The following is a 19,146-nucleotide window of genomic DNA, read 5'->3' on the forward strand; positions in this document are numbered from 1 at the left end:
CGACGTCACTGTGATTGTGCATTGTAATATTATATTCCAAAAATAATCTCTTTGAGAACGATATTTGATATTAGATTTGATATTTGCTGATATATCTGCTGTCATGAAACGCTATCATTGTTAATTTGTTGTGACTGCTCCAAAGTGACTTTGTTTCTTTTAAAAAAACTTTCGTCCACTTTAAATCCTGCAGTGATCTACCTGTAATAATAAATTTTTTTTATAGCATTTGTTCAATCAGGCACAATTTATTACGAAATATAAAACAACTAGGCTATACCGTAGACTACAAGCCTATACAGAATCATGACAAACATCAAAAGCGCCAGCACGCAGAGGAAAATAAATAAAAATTCTGTATTTTTATTTTATTTTTATATATTCCATTATTTTTGTATTAATTTATAACACTTTGTTAAAACTGTTGTAATGTTCAAAGCATTGTTTCCCGCGATTTTCATTCCTGTGTAAATGCATTTATGCCGCTTCAGAGACGCATTAAATGGTCTGTGTAAATGCACATTTTTGTGATGTTATGCCGCTTCAGAATCGGTTTCTGTGCCGCGTCTGCTGTGTAAAGATGCCTATATTTAATTTACAACTTAATGAATTGCTTGTTATCAACTTACGAGTCCCCTGCAATTTTCCTGCGAAACCTTAGGGTTTCCTGACCCCCCCGTTTGGGAAACCCTTAGGTGATATGCAGTAGTAATTTTTACTGTCTTTACTGTCACATTTGTTCAATTGAATGCATCCTTGCTCTATGGGGAATGTTGAGTAATGTTATATTAGGCTTATTTGAATACATCACATGTTGGTTTGGCATCTTGATTATGTTACTAGGCGCTCGCACTGCTTTACTGTCAGACTAGCATAGTTCCTCTTGTCATTCTTCAGTTTTAGCAGAGCTTAGACAGTGGCGTTTGACAGCCCAATTTAATTAGCATAACTCAAGCCCAAATATACACAGGTTATTATCTGTGTAATCAGAATGCTGGAAATTCCTGCTAGCTCTTATCATATTAACACATCCTGAACCTGAAGAATGAAATATAAAAATGAACTTCCATGCCGTGACTGTGTTAAAGAATTGTTACTTCTCTGATGGTGTTCATCAGAACCATGGCAACCATCAGCTAGGATTAATGTGATACGTGAGCTAGCACACAAGAAAAGCACCGGGTAGGAAACAAATGAGACAGAAATCAATAAATTCATCCTGAGAGAGAATGAGGATGTACAGAGCTTCATTGTGGATTCTAATGACATAAGTATCACTCTTCTTCCTTTCCTCCTGTGACAATTGTGAGATAATTTAGCTGTTGTTACATCAATAAAATGTATTTAAACATTTACTTAAGACTTATGACATATGCCTTTCAAATACATTTATTTTTTCAATCAATCAATCAATCAATCAATCAATCAATCAATCAATCAATCAATCAATCAATCAATCAATCAATCAATCAATCAATCAATCAATCAATCAATCAATCAATCAATCAATCAATCAATCAATCAATCACATTTGTTTATATAGTGGAGTATAAAGAACTTACTTAATGTACCGTTATGTTTTTATTACCTTAGAATGAGCCATTTCTATCTACATACACCGCGGGTCCCCTTACAGTGAAATCGCCATTTTGCGCCGTCATGTTTCTACAGTAGCCCTCAACAGGAAAACTTTTCTACAGAGCGCTAGTCACTCTCTGGCTGCGTCCCAATTCGCATACTATACGTACTAAATAGTATTCGAAAAAAGAATTAGTATGTCCCAAATCTTAGTATGTTGAAAAAAGTATTCCAAAGATTCCCGGATGGTTTACTATTTCCGGTCAGAATCCGAAGTGCAGATCGATGCGCACTCTAACGGCTGATATTACCCACAACCCATTGCGAGATGGACGAGGATTCGATTAGAACTACAAACGCGGATAAAAAGTGTTAAAAAACTACAAACATGACGGTTACGCGAGTCTGACGGTTAAGTGTAGAGGATTAGATAAAGTGGTTTGAGTGAGCAATTATCAGTATTTAACCTGACGAAAAGATATTTATTCAATATTATCCACATTATATTTCTCCTTCAGCAGCATTGAGAACTTTTGTAATGATACGTTTGGCCATTAACCTTGCAAACACATGAGAGGAGTCTCTGCATAAAAGACCCACGAAAGGCAGATCATCGAGCGACTACATTTCTCTCCGATACGGTAGGAAATTAAATTGAAAGTGGGGGATTTGAACTGTGACGATGATTGACAGGGCAGTTTAAACGGTGATGGGACGCACGTAACAGAGTCCGTTAAAGATGACGAAGTAGTATGTCCCAAAGCTTGCATACTCTTCTGCTACACACTCAAAAGTATGTACTTTTTCTTCACAAAAAGAGTACATACTTTTAGGACATAGTATAAGTAGGCGAATTGGGACGCAGCCTCTGCTTTCTCCGACGACAACATTTTTGTCCTGTGTCGGCCCCCGTATCTTGTCTATGTTCTCCGTAAAGGAGGGGTGAGCGTTGGGGGGTGCAATTCACAACCTCACCGCTAGATGCTGCTAAAAATCACACACTGCACCTTTAAGTGAGATTTAAAAACATTGAGAGAGGTACAGGATATAATATGGACAGGTAGGCTGTTACCTGGAAATGTAATTCTCTCAAAATGTGTAAAATGTAATTGGTTATGTATGTTCAGTTTTATTGTCATTGTCTTTTACAAAAAATCAATAAAAAACAAAACCCTATCTTCCTGCCTGTGTGTGTTCCTAGTTAGCCTTTTTTGTTAATTAGCTCTACATCTGTTGTGTTTTCCCTTGATTACTCTGTCTGTGTATTTAAACCCTTAGTTCTGTCTGTTGTGTTTCGTTTGCATGGAACGTAGTTTTTATATCTTGAGATTTTCTGTTCCAGTTGGATTTATTGATTAAAGGCAGTTATTTTGTATTTCCTGAGCCGTGAGATTTATTGCAACCACCAATTGCTTACAGAGCACAGAACCAAGATTAGATTTTTGGTTTTTCCCTCGTTTTTATTACAGACTTGCCAGCCATCCAACTGCTCTGCCTGGAGCAGGTACAATGAAGCCTCGAGGACCACACCAAGGATTTTTTAGACCTGATGAACTTTCCAGACCACTCTCTGAGCATGTTTTTCAGGACCAGCCTGAACGAACACACAAAGGCTGGTGATGGTCTTCTGGGAAATTTCGCCACTTTTGCAAAGTGGGTGCTGGTGAACAATGGTTCAGCGTTCACCATCTGCCCCACTGAGGAAGACATCACCAGCCTCACTCTGGACCCAGCCAGCTTGACCCAAGAACTAAGACTGAGCCAATAATCGTCCCTGAGCCAGAGCCCAACGGAATGTCTGACCAGGTGCACAAGCTGGCTACACCATCCGACACTGTGAGTGTCCTCTGGGAGTTTGAAGGCATGGAGTGGAGCTACACCCATGCTCCCATCACTGAGGGTGAGCTGCAGCTGGCCTCTGCTTTATATGAGAAATTCAAATATTATTTTCCCTTCTGTTTCCGCCTGTCCCATCCAGCTCTAAGTGTCCTTTGTCTCTGCTGGTCCCTCCCAGCTCCAAGTTTCCTGCATCTCCAGTGATCCTTCACAGCCTCCCTCTTCTACCTCCACTTCCTATAACCACCAGTTTTTCAACATGCTCGTCGTTACAGCTCCGCCTTGATCCCTTGATTCATTCGGTCTCATTGGCTCATTGGTTTTCCTTGTCTTCCTTCTGTCTGTTCATTGTTCTGTGTCGTTTGTGTATTATATCTCCTGAGATTTTCTGTTCCAGTTGGATTTGTTGATTAAAGATTTTGTTGTATTTCCTGAGCCGTGTGATTATTGCAACCACCCGTTTGCTTACAGAAACATAGTGATCAAAACATTGCTCCATTTAACCCTCCCAAACAGCCTAACACAGCAACAGTAGCTCAACCAATGATGTGAGATGGGGCAGGACTATCTGTTTGGCCGACCAATGTCAGACAGGGGGAGTGGCCAAGAAACTTCTTTAAAAACAGACCTTATTTTTGAAAATCTGCTTGACAATGCTGGCTTCACAGAAATTACACACTTGTTAGTAATGTATTGAGCAGAAACAAAGCAACCTCTGCATCCATTTTTTAGGTCCTCCTTCTCTCTAATGTCTCTCCAGCTCTGGAAAGCTTTTCCAGTATTAACAGGGGTCTTAGCCCTTGCCTGATCGTAACCCTTCTTCTTCCAATTATATTCCTCTGACCATTTCCTCTTTGGTAATGTCAGCCATCTCTCTTTTTACAGCCTTTCTGCAAATGCCTCACTTGTTTACTCTCTCTCCTCCCCCATCATGAGTGGATAGGCCTACTGAAATATTTTTTTCAGCACACACACAGAGCAGACATTTAGCAAATATTTGCAAAAACGCAACAGCGTTTCTCAGGAATCACGAAAAGTTGTGTTAAGCTCTAGGGAGCTTTGAGTGTTTTTGCTTTTAAAAATAAGTTTAATTCATTGTTTTTGTTTTGGCAGGAAGATGAGGTGGTGCTGCAGTGTGTCGCTGCCATTCAGAAGGAGAATCGCAAATTCTGCCTTTCAGCAGAGGGACTCGGTAACCGCCTGTGTTATCTAGAGCCCACATCAGAGGCGAAGGTAAAGCTTCATGTGTTCTGAGTAACTAATCACTGCTTCAATATGCCCAAACCTCTCCACACAAACCACAATGCAGATTGAAGCAAAGCAATTTACGAAAAACAGCTTAAGTTTAAAAAATGAGTACAGTGAAGTAGGGAGACTTAGACATGTTCGAAGATTTTTGCCTTCGATATGTTGTCCTCTAGCAATACATCAAGTTAATGGGAAGATATTCATGTAGTTGAAAACCATGGCAACAGCAATTGATCCTAGTGCTCTGCACCATATTTTCTATGCATCAGGAGGCAAGGCAGTAGAAGATGTGTGGGCATCTCTATGGTTATGTGCAGTGTCTACTTAACCTGACCTTGTTCATACATTGAAAAAATGAAGGTGGATGATGATGATGATCTTTTCATTATCATATAAAGTATTGGTCTTCTTCATGCATATCAATAAATTAATCCTTGTGGGTTCATTTGCAATGCAGTTATGAAATGGATAACCCTCCGTAACACTGAGACATCTGTTGTAATTGCCTGAGTGACGAAGACGATAACTATCAGCATCATGCTTTACAATCACCCTGGTCTCTCACATATGTTTAAAACCATAAATGGTAACGTATCTTATGAGAAACACATAACTGTATATAACTGTAATCATTTATATATAATTAAACATAATATATTATTAAAATATAAGATTTTTTTTAAAAATTCATATTATTGCATTATTGTTTTTTATATAAATAATTGTAAAAAGAAAATGTTTTAACCTGTCCAAACAGAGACATAATACCTATATAGTAATTTTCCTTTGTCGTTTATTGCTACAGATGACTTTCCTCAGAGGCATCTGTCACTCTACTTAGCACATTCTCCCCACTTACATATCATTTTAAGACTCTAGAGGTCATAGGTCACCATAATTAATGGCTTATTTCTCCATGCAGAGTATGAAAGGGTTTATAAAGTATAAATTCAGTAAGACTGTACATGATTCAGACTGTAGTTATCAGAAGGTGACAGAATGTTCACTTTCTCAGGATAGCTGAACCAGACAGTCAAGGAGCTTTAAATAGCAGCCTGATAAACAGATGCAGGGTGGGAGAAGACTTCTCTAGACCAAGGGGGGTGTTCACCACTTGCCCATGTAAATCCTCACTGAGCTCTCAAGCTAATCCTAATGAACACATATCAAAAACAATCTGTTTAGACCTAATGAAAGACTTTAATTAGTAACCATTGCCACTCTTCCAATTATATGACTTTATCCATAATCAAAAGTAAGCAAAAACACCTACACTATATCTCTCTCTCCACAGTATTTTCCTCCTGACCTATGCATCTGTAACTTTGTGCTGGAGCAGTCGCTCTCAGTGCGGGCTCTACAGGAGATGCTCGCTGGACAGAACGGTGAAGGAGTAAGTAAACAAATCGCATCGATTACAGGGTTACTATACTGAATATACTGTATCTCAACCGTTACAGTAAGAATCCTTAAAAAACATTTACTTTTGAGTAGATTTACCATGTCAATAGGAAATTATAATGATGCTGAAAATGCTGATTTACCTGGAGGTAAATAAAAGTATAATTTTTGAGGCTCCATTGATGAGGAAATGCTAAATTTAGTGACGGGATAACCACTAGTTATTTGTACATCAATAAAATATCCTATGCATTTTGATATAGACAATAACTCATGTGTTTTCAAAGCAACAGAAAAGAAAGTCATATTCTTGGCAGAATTGCTTTTCAATGCACTGTCATGGAAAGTTATAGTAGCTGGAAATTATATTAACTACCCATCAAAAGTATGGGGTCAGTAAGATTTTTTTAAAGCGATTTAATATTTTAGTGTTTGATTAAAGATTATGAGAGCACATGAATTACAAAATGATGTGGACGGATAAATCATTTATAATAAATATTGCATAATTCTGTAAAAAAAAGATTTGATTTATCATTGATAACAAGAAGACATTTTCTTGATAAACAAATCTGATTTCTGAAGGATCATGTGAAACTGATGACTGGAGTAATGGCTGCTGAAAATTCAGCTTTGACAACTGACATCACAGGAATAAATTACATTTTAAAATATATTAACATAGAAAATAGTTATTTTTAATTGTACTAATATTTCATGATTATTACTGGTTTGATTATATTTTTAACAAATAAATGCAGCCTCAGCATAATAGACTTCTTTCAAAAACATGAAAAAAACTTACCAACCCCAAACTTTAGTCTTTATTGCCAAAACTATCCCATTAGCTGTAGTTCTTCTGAGTGACCTAGTGTAAATCATCATGAGTGATGACATTGATATTGTGACACAAATAAATCACAACTGCAATTCACACTGGCAGGTTTGATTTGGAGAGTTTTATGAATTGGCCATCAGTCCTCCGATGGCAGAAATTACTTTACATTTTCAATATGATAGTAATGCAAATCCATTATCCATTAATCATTTAAGCACCTACTTACTAACAAATGCAGGTGAGGTATGTATTGTCAAAATTGGATAAAATATTGCCATCTTTTTTTAATGCCTAGTGTCGTACCTCACCTTCGGCTTTGCATAGACTAATTTCACTGCTCTACATGTATATTCTGCTTTCAATAGAAGGTGAAATAAAAAAAATCTGTTTGCCATTATATGTATATGTGTATATATATATTTTATTTTAATAGAATGACTTCACAAATATACATTTTATTTGTTATTTCCGGTGTTTTTGCTCATGGGTTGCCTCATCATTTGGCAACATTCAGTTCATCATATCAAGTATCCAACCGATATCAATATTTTAGTTATATTTCTTTAAAATAAATGTAAAGAAAAAAAGAAACCGTATCAAGAGTGGGTATAATCAATTAATTGGGTTTTGGTGACATAGTGAACTGAATGTGCTGAAGTGGCGAGGGTTTTCCAACTGCCTTCTTTAATCATATCTGTATCTTTGTTCATCATTGCAAGAATCCTGATCATGAACGATGGGTATGTTCACAATTTGTTGACCAACAAGTATGCATGAATGTCAATCCAAATTATATTTTTAAAAAAAGTAACCTATATAATTACACCTTATTGCTCCTTTCTGAGCATCCCAACCACTTCATGTGTCATTAACTGATTTCTAAGTGTGATTTAACTCATGAAATAACCCTACTAATACAGTTCACAATGCTGTCAGAGAATCAAGGTCTCTCTCCTTTATCTCAGACTCATCTCCCTCTTTCCATTTGGATGTTATGATTGAGAGTGTAAAAATGTTCCTGTTGCCCAAAGAAGATAAATGAACTTGTCAAACCTAGAAGCTAGTGGCCCAGAATTATGCAAATCCCAAAATAAAATCTACTGGCTATGCATGTTCTGCACAGGGCCATTTGAATGCTTTATTCGCCCTCCCTTCAGCACAAAATGGCATGCCCAATATTTTATTTAATGTGTTTTTTTTTTACTGCAGCATTTTGAAATTAGATGTGACAGCATATATTTTATAGCTCAATGCTGTCTATCTGTTGTGCTAACATTAATGTCTAGGAGAGAGTGTTGGAAAACCATTGTTTCTATATACAATACTTCACTATAAAGAACCCTATCATGTAATTTATGTAACGAATTCAGTGTCTGATACACCTGTCTTGAAGAAACAAATGCATTTTATTGCCTTTTTGTGTTTACTATTTGTAGTTTGAGATGTGAACTGTGTTCCTTCTTGCATTTGGGATCTAACACTGTCAAATTTCAGGAGTACCAATGACGAGGAAATTATATGGAATGCTGATTCCAGAATGAATGTTTCTTGAGACATGAATATGCCATGATTTTTCAGTAATTTTTTTTTATTTCTTCTTTGTATGTGTTGCTTCGTTTTCAGCCCAAAAATAGTACATCATGCTACTTTATAATACTCTACGGTTCAAAGTTTAAAGTCAGTAATTTAGAAAATTAAATGTTATTTAGCAAGGATGCATTTAAACTGATCAAATAAGATATTAAATACCTCTTAAATCAATTTAAAATAAATGCTGTTCTTTTGAACATTCTATTCATAAAAAAAATTCTGAAAAAATATCACAGTTTACACAAAAATATTAAGCAGCACAAATATTTGCAACATTTATAATAATAAGAAATTAGTATTAAAATTGTGTATAATTTTGTGTAACAATATGATCCACTGGAGCCAAGTGTTGAAGAACCCAAGTGCATTTTTTATTGCCGATAATCCAAAGTGAGCAAACAGAAACAATTACTTGAACTTGACTTGACTAAACAAAGAACTCACCAACAATGGTTTACAGGAAACAATACTCGACCAACTGACAAGGCAAACATGAGGACTATATATATACAGAGACTAGGGGAACACATGACTATGACAACCAATGAACAACCAGAACTCAACCACATGACAAGACAATGAACCAATGAGAACTATGGACACATGACTAGACCAACCAATGAGAACATGACACATAGACAAGGGAACCAATCAGAACAAGACACATGAAGTTAGGGAAGCTCATGACATGATCACATGATGGGAAGGGAATCACATGACAAGACCAGGAAACCAGCCGTGACATTGTAAGGGTGGTTCCTGACACCCTAACAAGCAACCCAAAACAAAAAAAAGTCCTGGAGGGTGGAGAAGCGGAGGTGGTCCAGGGGGAGGGACGGAGGGTCAGGCCCGTGCAGGGGGACAGGACATGGACCGTGGACAGACCTGAGCCATGATGCAGTGGTGGGCCTGGGCAGTGGAGCACTGGACGACTTGGGCCGTGGTGCAGTGGTGGACCTGGGTTGTGAAGTACTGGATGCCCTAGGCCGTGGTACAATGGAGGACCTGGGCCGTGGTGCAGTGATGGACCTGGACAGTGGAGCACTGGAGGACCTGGACTGTGGTGCAGTGTAGAGCCAAGTTCTGCATCCATTGGAGCTTGGTACCTGTAGTCCCCCCCAAAAAAAAATCCAGAGGAAACTTGAACGGTGGCTGTGGTGTGACGAGGCTCTGGCGTGGCAGCCGTGGCAGGACTCTGGTCACGGGCTGGAGCCCTCTCTGGACTCTGGACGTGGACAGGAGACGTCACTGGACTCTGGACGTGGACAGGAGACTCAGGTTTGGCAGGCAAGATGTGAGCAGGCTGGGCTGTGGTGTGCACTGCGGAATTAATGAGCACCTCTTCCACAAATCCCACAGTAAACAAAGAACCACTTAGAAATAAAATTTCAATATACTACAAGGGTGTTCTACTGAGGGCATGAGTTCAGCAAGATCAGGGTCCAAACCAAAACGAAAACACCTTTTAAATTGGATCTCATCCCAGGGCAAATAATCAATGAAACACAAAAAAACCTTCACATAGTCCTCAATGGCTCTTCCTGTTTGAAGATTCAAAAGCTTAGAAACTGCTGGGTCCATTTTGAGGGTCAAGTATTCTGTAACATAGAGATCCACTGGAGGCAAGTGTTGAAGAACCCAAGTGCAGTTTTATTGCCAATAATCCAAAGTGAGCAAACAGAAACAATGACTTGACTTGACTTCGCCAACAGCGGTTTACAGGAAACAATACTCGACCAACTGACAAGGCAAACATGAAGACACTAGGCTTGTTCGACTTCACCCAGCGATGCGCAGACTGATCATCGGCTGACTTGAAGCAGTGCATGCCGGTAAGAAATTTTGTCCGACTTGAGGCAGCGTCGACGCTACGTGACAGTGGCGTGTATCAACAAAGTGCCGCGAGAGCGATTCGAGAGCAGCCGGCTAACAGAGCTGGTGCAGTTTCTCCAGAGCAGCTGCACGAGGCTGCACAGACTCTGATGACGACACAGCTGTTCCACGATTGGCCAGATTCACCGCATGACAGCGATCACGTGTGTTTTGTGTTTATTCTAAAACCTTCAGTTCCAGTAATGCGCACAAATCTGTTTTTTATAACAGTAAAACCTCCTTTCATGTAGTCGCGATGTTATATTGTCATGTTTATAAAAATAAAACTGATAAAAAAACGTAGACCCCACTTCATTGATAGTGTAGGCTTATATGTTGAACTTTATTCTTGTACAAACACACGCTGTATTAAACAGTGCATAAAGTATTACATGACAATAATGTCTCTGGAACATCTGTGTATTGCCAAATATTGCATTTATTTCACTTAAGCTGATAAAGTGTGCAAACACAGCGTGAGCGTCACTGCGGGAAGCAGAAAGTCTCCGTTTGCAGCTCCTCCCCGCCTGCACGCGGCTACTCTCGCCAATCGGTTGCATCCAGCCGCAGCCGATGTCGAACACACCTTATATATAGAGAGAGACTAGGGGGACACATGACTATGACAACCAATGAACAACCAGAACTCAACCACATGACATGACAAGACAAGACAAGGAAACCAATCAGAACAAGACACATGAAAACTAGGTCACATGACATGATCATATGATGGGAAGGGAATCACATGACAAGACCAGGAACTTGAAACATGACTATGAAATTACAAAATAAAAGACAAAACCCGATACCAACTGTGACAATGAGCACCAAATCAGCTTATTACGATGATTTCTAAAGAAGACTGGAGTAATGGCTGCTGAAAATTCAGCTTTGCCATTAAATGAATAAATAATTAAATAATTGAAATAGAAAACATTTCATTTTAAATTGTAATATTTATGTATTATTGCTGTATTGTGATCAAATAAATGCAGCCTTGGTGAGCATAAAAGTCTTTTTTTAAAAAACATTATAAAATAACACCTACCCCCAACTTTTGAACGGTAGTGTATATTCAGTTAACATTTATGCATCAAGATGGCTTCTTGACCTTTTTATCAACAGTCCAGAGATTTTGCCAATTTTTAATAAGCTGACAGTAAACAGTAGTCAGATTTACAAGGAAAAAACAAACAAACTCGCAACTGTTTGGAAGTTGCATTTGCTGGTAAATGTGGCGCTAAACTGTACAATATCACAGTGAAGTACAGCAAAGGACTGTTGTGTATCATCTGATATTTCAGTAAGACAGCAGGCATACAGCAACAGCTGGGAGTAGGGAACACAAGTTTCAACTTTCCTCTTTGTCGAAGTCATTCGTTTTTGGACTGCCAGTGAAGGGGTTCAAATGGTGTTTAGAACTCAAACAGATCATGATCATGATAGATTCGTGAACACTATCACTGGCTGCAGACTGTTTTTTTCTGAGGTTCTACATTATACTTATATTTAACTAAGAGAAACATCTTTTCCCCAAATGCATTCAGAGGCTTATAAGACGGGTAAGTATATTTATCCCTCTATATCATGTGGGCAGTTTTTACTTTTTCATTCTAGTTTTTTTCCACACCCTCCTCACATTTCCTCATCTACGGTACATCAACGAAATTTTGTTCTCGTTCAATCAGCTGAACGAGAAATTTCCATTTAACATCCGTCCAGCATGTTCTTCCCAGTGTCAGTGTTTTCTGTTTCAGTGACTTTAACTTTATTTTAGCAGTGACCATTTTGTCAATGTCTCTGAACCCTTGCCTTGAGTGTGCTAACAGCATTTTACTCTCTCTTCTGTAGGCAGCACAAGGAGGTGGACATCGGACACTGCTCTACGGTCACGCTATCCTCCTTAGGCATTCCTTCAGTGGAATGGTGAGAATGCACCACACAAATTGAAGCCAGTGTGGAGAAGGATTAGGCAGCCTGTCACAGCTTACAGCTCACACATCAACTTCATGATCAATGACTCCCTACAGTGTATTGTGGGAAGATGGGGATAAGTGAAAATGCTTTAACATCATGAATGACAGGACGGCTTATGTTTAAATGGGATAATTATGTGTTTATAGTGTTGATAAACATTAACTATAATGCTTGAAGCTTACTGAACTTGTTCTTCTGGAGGCATTTACCCATAAGGCAATGCAACAGTGTATGGGAGCCTTATTTGTCATGATTTATCAGTAGAATTTACACTTGTTTCTTTGTTTTACCACAGTATCTGACATGCCTCAAGACTTCCAGGTCTTTAACAGACAAACTGTCTTTTGATGTTGGCCTAGAAGAGGATTCAACTGGTAACAACATCAGTGTTATTTTAGTATTATTTATATACTATTATAATATGTATTAATATTTTAAATTAGGTTTTATTTTTATATTTACATTTGACATTTTCCTTTTAGTTTGTCATGTCTATTTTTATTTCAGGTTTAACTTAAATCATTTTAGTACCTTAGCTTAAACTTATTTTGTTTCATTTAGCTGCCAAAGGTTTTTTAAGCGTAAGTGTTTTTCATCTGCTTTTTTTTTTTTTGGGTTAAATTTTTTTTCATATATATATATATATATATATATATATATATATATATATATATATATATATATATATATATATATATATATATATATATATATATATATATATATATATATATATATATATATATATATATTTTTTTTTTTTTTTTTTTTTTTCAATTTACAAAAATATTTTTAATAGTTTTAGTTATCTTTAACAACGCTGAACGACATCTCTTTTAATATATGCAACGCTCTGTATAGGTGTGCTTCAAGTAACTCAAAAGTTAAAATTAATGACACAATTTAAATTTTTTAATCTTTCAGGCCTCTTTCCGGCTATGATTGACATTTGAACTGTAGGTAACAGATGCAGTGCTAGGACTACTTCCCAAGCTTTGAAAAGAGATCCAAAATTAAACGCAGATATCTTACTATTTTTATGTATTGTGTCACCCAGAATAGAGGGGCATGAATATAATCCGTATCAACATCTAAGTTTGCAAACACCCAAAAGATCTTGTAGGCAATTTCAGTTCATCAAAGGTTGATTGAAACATTGACAGCTGTAGGACATTGACGAGCTGTTTCTTTATTTACATCTGGTCAGTATCCTTTAACTGATGATTTGTTCAATCAAAGGGGAAGCTTGTTGGTGGACAATTCACCCGGCATCCAAGCAAAGGTCTGAGGGTGAGAAAGTGCGCATTGGGGATGACCTCATCTTGGTCAGCGTGTCCTCTGAGAGGTTCCTGGTGAGTACCTGGTGTTTTTTAGGTTTAAAAGAGCAATGCAGCTCTTTCCATACAACACCAAGTCATAATGATCATGTCTTTCAAGCCCCACTAAAACACAATATAAATAGTCCATCCAACTCATGCAGTGTTGCCCAAGTCTTCTGAAGTCATACGATAGCTTTGTGTGAGCAACAGATGGAATTTTTTTCATCTCATACATAATTAAAGAGGCCATGTTATGCCCCTTTTCAAAGTCTTGATTTTGTTTTTGGAGTCTACTAGAATTGGTTTTCATGCTTGAATGTTCAAAAGACATTTTTTAAAAACATATTTTACATTGTTGCAGCACCTCTCTTTCCAGTCTGTTAGTAACGCTCTGTTTAGTCTTAATAAGCCCCTCCTTCCGAAAAGCGCAATATGCTCTGATTAGTCAGCTGTACCAGTGTGTTGTGATTGGTCAACCTCTTTGAGAATGTTTCGGAAATGTCACGCCCCTTACCATAACCGTGTTTTCCGGGGTTTCACTCAACCAAGCCTCGCCTTCTTTATTCTGCTTGTGCCTTGGACGGGAATTATTTAAATGAGAAATATTGTGACGTACATTCCCGAAAGAAAACTCAAGACTCCAATCGAGGCCTTTCAGGGAGTTCAGAAACAGTACTTACCTACTGATATAGAGAATAACTCCCTTTGGAGGGACTTTGTGCTCTGTACTTTTTTCATGCTCAAACAGCAACATTACACACTAAAGAATGTAAAAAAGCATAATAGGTCCTCTTTAAAAAAAAATTGTGTGTTAGTTTTTAACGCTGTTTATTAATGCTGCATTCCGTAACTTTTTTTGTTTTGTTAAAAATGATCCAAAATAATTTTTTGATCAAGTACATAACCAGCCAGTGTTCAAAACTATCTACTTACCTTAGCCCAATTCACAATGGTAAGCTTGTAATAATGTGTTATAATTTGAGTGGGAAATACGGGCATGCCACCGTTCATCTTTGCGTCATTACATCACGTCTATATACATCAAATATGACTATATCGCTTGTGAGGATGCTGCAGGTGGTGGATCATTTATAGCCTTTTCTCAGCTGGAGCAGCTGGAATAATTAAATGTATCATTTTCATGGCGGATTGTAATCCAGAAAGGACCAAACGACAATCATCAGTGACAACTGGAGATTCACCCGTAGTCAAAAGCAAAAGATTAGACTGTACAGAAATTGAAATCTACACTTCTACAGGTAACGCTAATACATACTCAATACACTTAGTCACGCAATGCTGATGTTGTTAACATTTAACAATTTAAGAACAAACTATAACAAGGATAATAATTTGCACGGTTTAATGTGATATGAGCTAAGCGATCGTCACCATTGGTAGCGTGATTTAGCGTGATTGTAATGCCTTTTTTTCCTCAGTTGGTCACAACAAAAGTGGCGGACATGTTACTTGTTCAGGTGACATGTTCCGATGAAAATTCTTATTTTGGTTACTTCCAAGACATAGAATATGTAATTCCAAAGTACATTATCCACACCGGTGTGGTGACTGACAACCAACCTCACAAACTCCTCAAAACATTAGATTCATCCACGCTGAGAAACCTTGCCGATGCACAACCCACGTAAAGATAATTCCACAAATAACTGCAATTGCAGGTTTCAAACAGAGATGGCGACAAATAGGCAAAACTTACGGAGTGCAGCTTTAAATTTTTATGTTTTATTTTGTCCTTACGGACTGCCAGTGTATGAATAATTTTATTTAAATCATCTAATCTTTCAATGGACTCAGGCCCTTAGAGTCAATGTTTAAAAATTCCCAAATAAACTTTTAACTTTAAGCAATTCAAATATATAGTACAAAAAGTAAAAAAGAAAAGAAAAAGTTCTTCCATAATTTCTCATTATAATTTCATTTGTGTCTGGTAAGATGACTTCGCCAGATGTGCTGACAGTTAATATACCTCTTTCATGCAGAGGGAGCCCATCAGGTTTAATCAAGTAAGTTGTCATGGTGACGTGCTCAGCCTGCCAACAGAGCAAACCCAAACCTAGAAGTACAGGAGGAGAATGGATGCACTGAGAGAGAAAGAGATTTTACCCCATTTATGGCCCACTTTTGTCTTTCAGACTTATTGGATTATATCTGACCGGCAGGGTGCAAATTATTTCGGGGAGTCTAAAACCCCTAATAAAGTTTTTAACCCCGAAAAGAATGTCCAAAAAAAGGTGGTCTTATGAAATACACTATTTTAAGTCTCTTACGCTCAGCAAGGCTGCATAAAAAATACAGTAAAGACAGTAATATTGTGAAATATTATTATAATTTGACATTTTTAAACTTTTCTATTTTTTATTATTTGAATAGTTTTTAAAATAATTTCTTTAAAGTCATTTATTTGTGGTCCTCAAGAAACATTTGAAAACATGTTGAAAACAGGCGTTTCTTGATATTTTAGTGGAAGCCGTGTATTTTTTTCTCATTAGGATTCTTTGATGAAAAGAAAATTCAAAAGAACAGCATTTATTCGAACTCTTTGCAGCATTAAAAATGTCTTTACGGTCACTTTTGATCAATTTAATGCACCCTCGCTGAATAAAAGTATTAATGTAAAAAAATCTTACTGACACCTAGCATTGTAACAGTAGTGTACATTTTAACAAGTATACACATTGCAGGAGACCTTTCAAAATTCCTCAGAAATAGTTCTCCCTTGAAAGTCATTGTTATAATTCAGGCACTGCTCTCATTTTGATCAGGTCAGTTGCATTGTTTTTGTTCCAGCTATGGATTAACTAAAAAAGCCTTTAAGTCCCTTGGAAGGGTTTGGGGAGCTTCTCATGCAGAGAGCTAGTGTTCTGGGAAAGGCAGTCGCTGTTTGTATTTTCTAGACAGTAATCTTTTAAAAACAGATTTGTAACTCAGATGCTGACAACACAGACAGGCTGGCAGCATCAAGGCCACATTGCAGTATCTCTATTCCTGTTCTCTTTCGCAATGTCTTTTTCTCTCTGTCTCCCTTGCTCTCACTTCCTTTATTTATTTTTTTCAGATTCTGCAAGTTTGTTCAAGCACAAACATGCATGCATAGCAAAACACTTGTCTCTTTCTCTCTTTTGCAGCACCTCTCCATCTCCAATGGAAGTATTCAAGTGGATGCTTCTTTCATGCAAACACTATGGAATGTTCAGCCTACCTGCTCCAGAAGCAACGTAGCAGTGGGTGAGTTAAGTTAATGTTTTGTGCTTTCAAAAATCTAAATCTATTACTTTTGTCTAGCTTTACTAGTTGCAAAAGCACAGCTGACGTTAGGAATTGTCTCACTGTTCCCTTGTCTCTGAAGGATTTCTTCTGGGTGGGCAAGTGATGCGCTTGTTCCATGGGCACGACGAGAGTCTCACTATACCAGGATCCGAGCAAAGCCAAGAGCAACAGAAGTGAGTCTATCTACCTATCTATCTACCTATCTACCTATCTATCTATCTATCTATCTATCTATCTATCTATCTATCTATCTATCTATCTATCTATCTATCTATCTATCTATCTATCTATCTATCTATCTATCTATCTGTCTGTCTGTCTGTCTGTCTGTCTGTCTGTCTGTCTGTCTGTCTGTCTGTCTGTCTGTCTGTCTGTCTGTCTGTCTGTCTGTCTGTCTGTCTGTCTGTCTGTCTGTCTGTCTGTCTGTCTGTCTGTCTGTCTGTCTGTCTGTCTGTCTGTCTGTCTGTCTGTCTGTCTGTCATTCTATCGTCCTATCTATCTATTGTTCTATCTTCTATCTATTGTTCTATATTTCTGTCATTATATATTTCTATCGTGTATCATTTGTTCTGTCTGTTTATCTATCTATCATTGTGTCTATTTGAATAACCATATAGACAATTTCACAAATTGGCAAAATCTAAAATATCCATGCATCCATATGAGAAAACATTAACTAATTTCTTTATTTCCTATAGAGTGGTGAACTATGAGACTGGTAAAGGAGGGTCCAAGGCCAGGTCTTTATGGAGATTGGAGCCTCTTCGGATAAGGTACGTACACAGTACACACACACACACACACAGACAGACACACACACACACACACACACACGTGCGCGCACACACACACACACACACACACACACACACACACACACACACACACACACACACACACACACACACACACACACACACACACACACACACACACACACACACACACACACACACACACACACACACACACACACACACACGCACACACACACATTGTGTTTCAATGTTTTATGGGACTTTCCATATATATATACATTTTTTTATACTGGACAAACTGTGCATTCTACCCCTTAACCCAAAACCTACCCCCAAAAGTTTCTGCATTTTTAGATAAAAAACCCCCGAAAACATAATTTATAATGATTATTCACTGTTTTCCTTATGGGGGCCAGAAAAATGCTATCCTTGTGGGGACATTTTGTCCATAAATTTTATAAACAAGTGCGCGCACACACACACACACACACACACACACACACACACACACACACACACACACACACACACACACACACACACACACACACACACACACACACACACACACACACACACACACACACACACACACACACACACACACACACACATACACACACATACACACACACATGTTTGAGGACATTCCATAGGTGTAATGGTTTTTATACTTTACAAACTGTACATTCTATCCCCTAACCCCAAACATACCCGTCACAGAAAACATTCTGCATTTTTACATTTTTAATGAAACATTGTTTAGTATTTTAAAGGGATAGTTCACCCTGAAATGAAAATAAAGTCATCTTTTACTCACTCTGCTGTTGTTCTAATGCCATATGTCCTTACATTTTTTTCTGACCTCGAAAGGAGACATTTTCCATGTAATGGCAGTGAATGGCGACCAGTCTAAAACGTTACAAAAAAGATACAAAAGTTTAATGCAATGATAGAGTGAGCTGCACGCCATATATGGAAAGTGTTCAGGAGGCATACAATAAGGTTTTGCGAGAAAGAAACCTTATTATTCAGTCAAAATACTGAGCTGGAACGTTACTCTTTGCGCGTTCCTGGGAGTGCATGTTAGCCGTCAGTAGCCGCACTGTTGTCATGGAACCCAGGATAAGCACACGCGCACCATTTTGAGAAGTCAGGCTCAATAGAAACAAACGTGACTCTTGTCTCTTCTATAAGGTAAATAATAAGAAATAATACTAATAATAAGGTAAACCTCCTGAAGTGAATATTGTATACTGGTTGTCATGACAACATTGCGTGAGCTTGCAAGACGTTTTCTCTTTTTGAGGTCCGAAAAAGATAGAACGACATAGGGCATTAGAAAAACAACAGGGTGAGTAAAAGATTACTCGTTTCATTTCAGGCTGACCTATCCCTTTAAGCCATTTTAATTACGAGGACTCAGGAAGTTTCCTCA

At 37.8% G+C, this 19,146-nt stretch overlaps 1 protein-coding gene across 2 annotated transcripts in view; it reads left to right on the forward strand.

Annotated features, from left to right (window-relative positions):
* ryr3 (ryanodine receptor 3) overlaps positions 1-19,146 on the forward strand; it is a 182,059-nt gene that overhangs the window by 20,469 nt on the left and 142,444 nt on the right. For both annotated transcript variants that reach the window (XM_079831521.1, XM_079831520.1), the window contains exons 2-10: positions 4,528-4,647; positions 5,957-6,055; positions 7,621-7,641; positions 12,218-12,292; positions 12,639-12,717; positions 13,583-13,695; positions 16,809-16,908; positions 17,030-17,123; positions 17,649-17,723. In XM_079831521.1, the coding sequence (XP_079687647.1) occupies positions 4,528-4,647; positions 5,957-6,055; positions 7,621-7,641; positions 12,218-12,292; positions 12,639-12,717; positions 13,583-13,695; positions 16,809-16,908; positions 17,030-17,123; positions 17,649-17,723 (776 nt within the window). The remainder of the gene's footprint in view (positions 1-4,527; positions 4,648-5,956; positions 6,056-7,620; positions 7,642-12,217; positions 12,293-12,638; positions 12,718-13,582; positions 13,696-16,808; positions 16,909-17,029; positions 17,124-17,648; positions 17,724-19,146) is intronic.

Source organism: Gobio gobio, assembly GCF_949357685.1.
Source record: "Gobio gobio genome assembly, chromosome: 12".
NCBI classification, from domain to species: Eukaryota; Metazoa; Chordata; class Actinopteri; order Cypriniformes; family Gobionidae; genus Gobio; species Gobio gobio.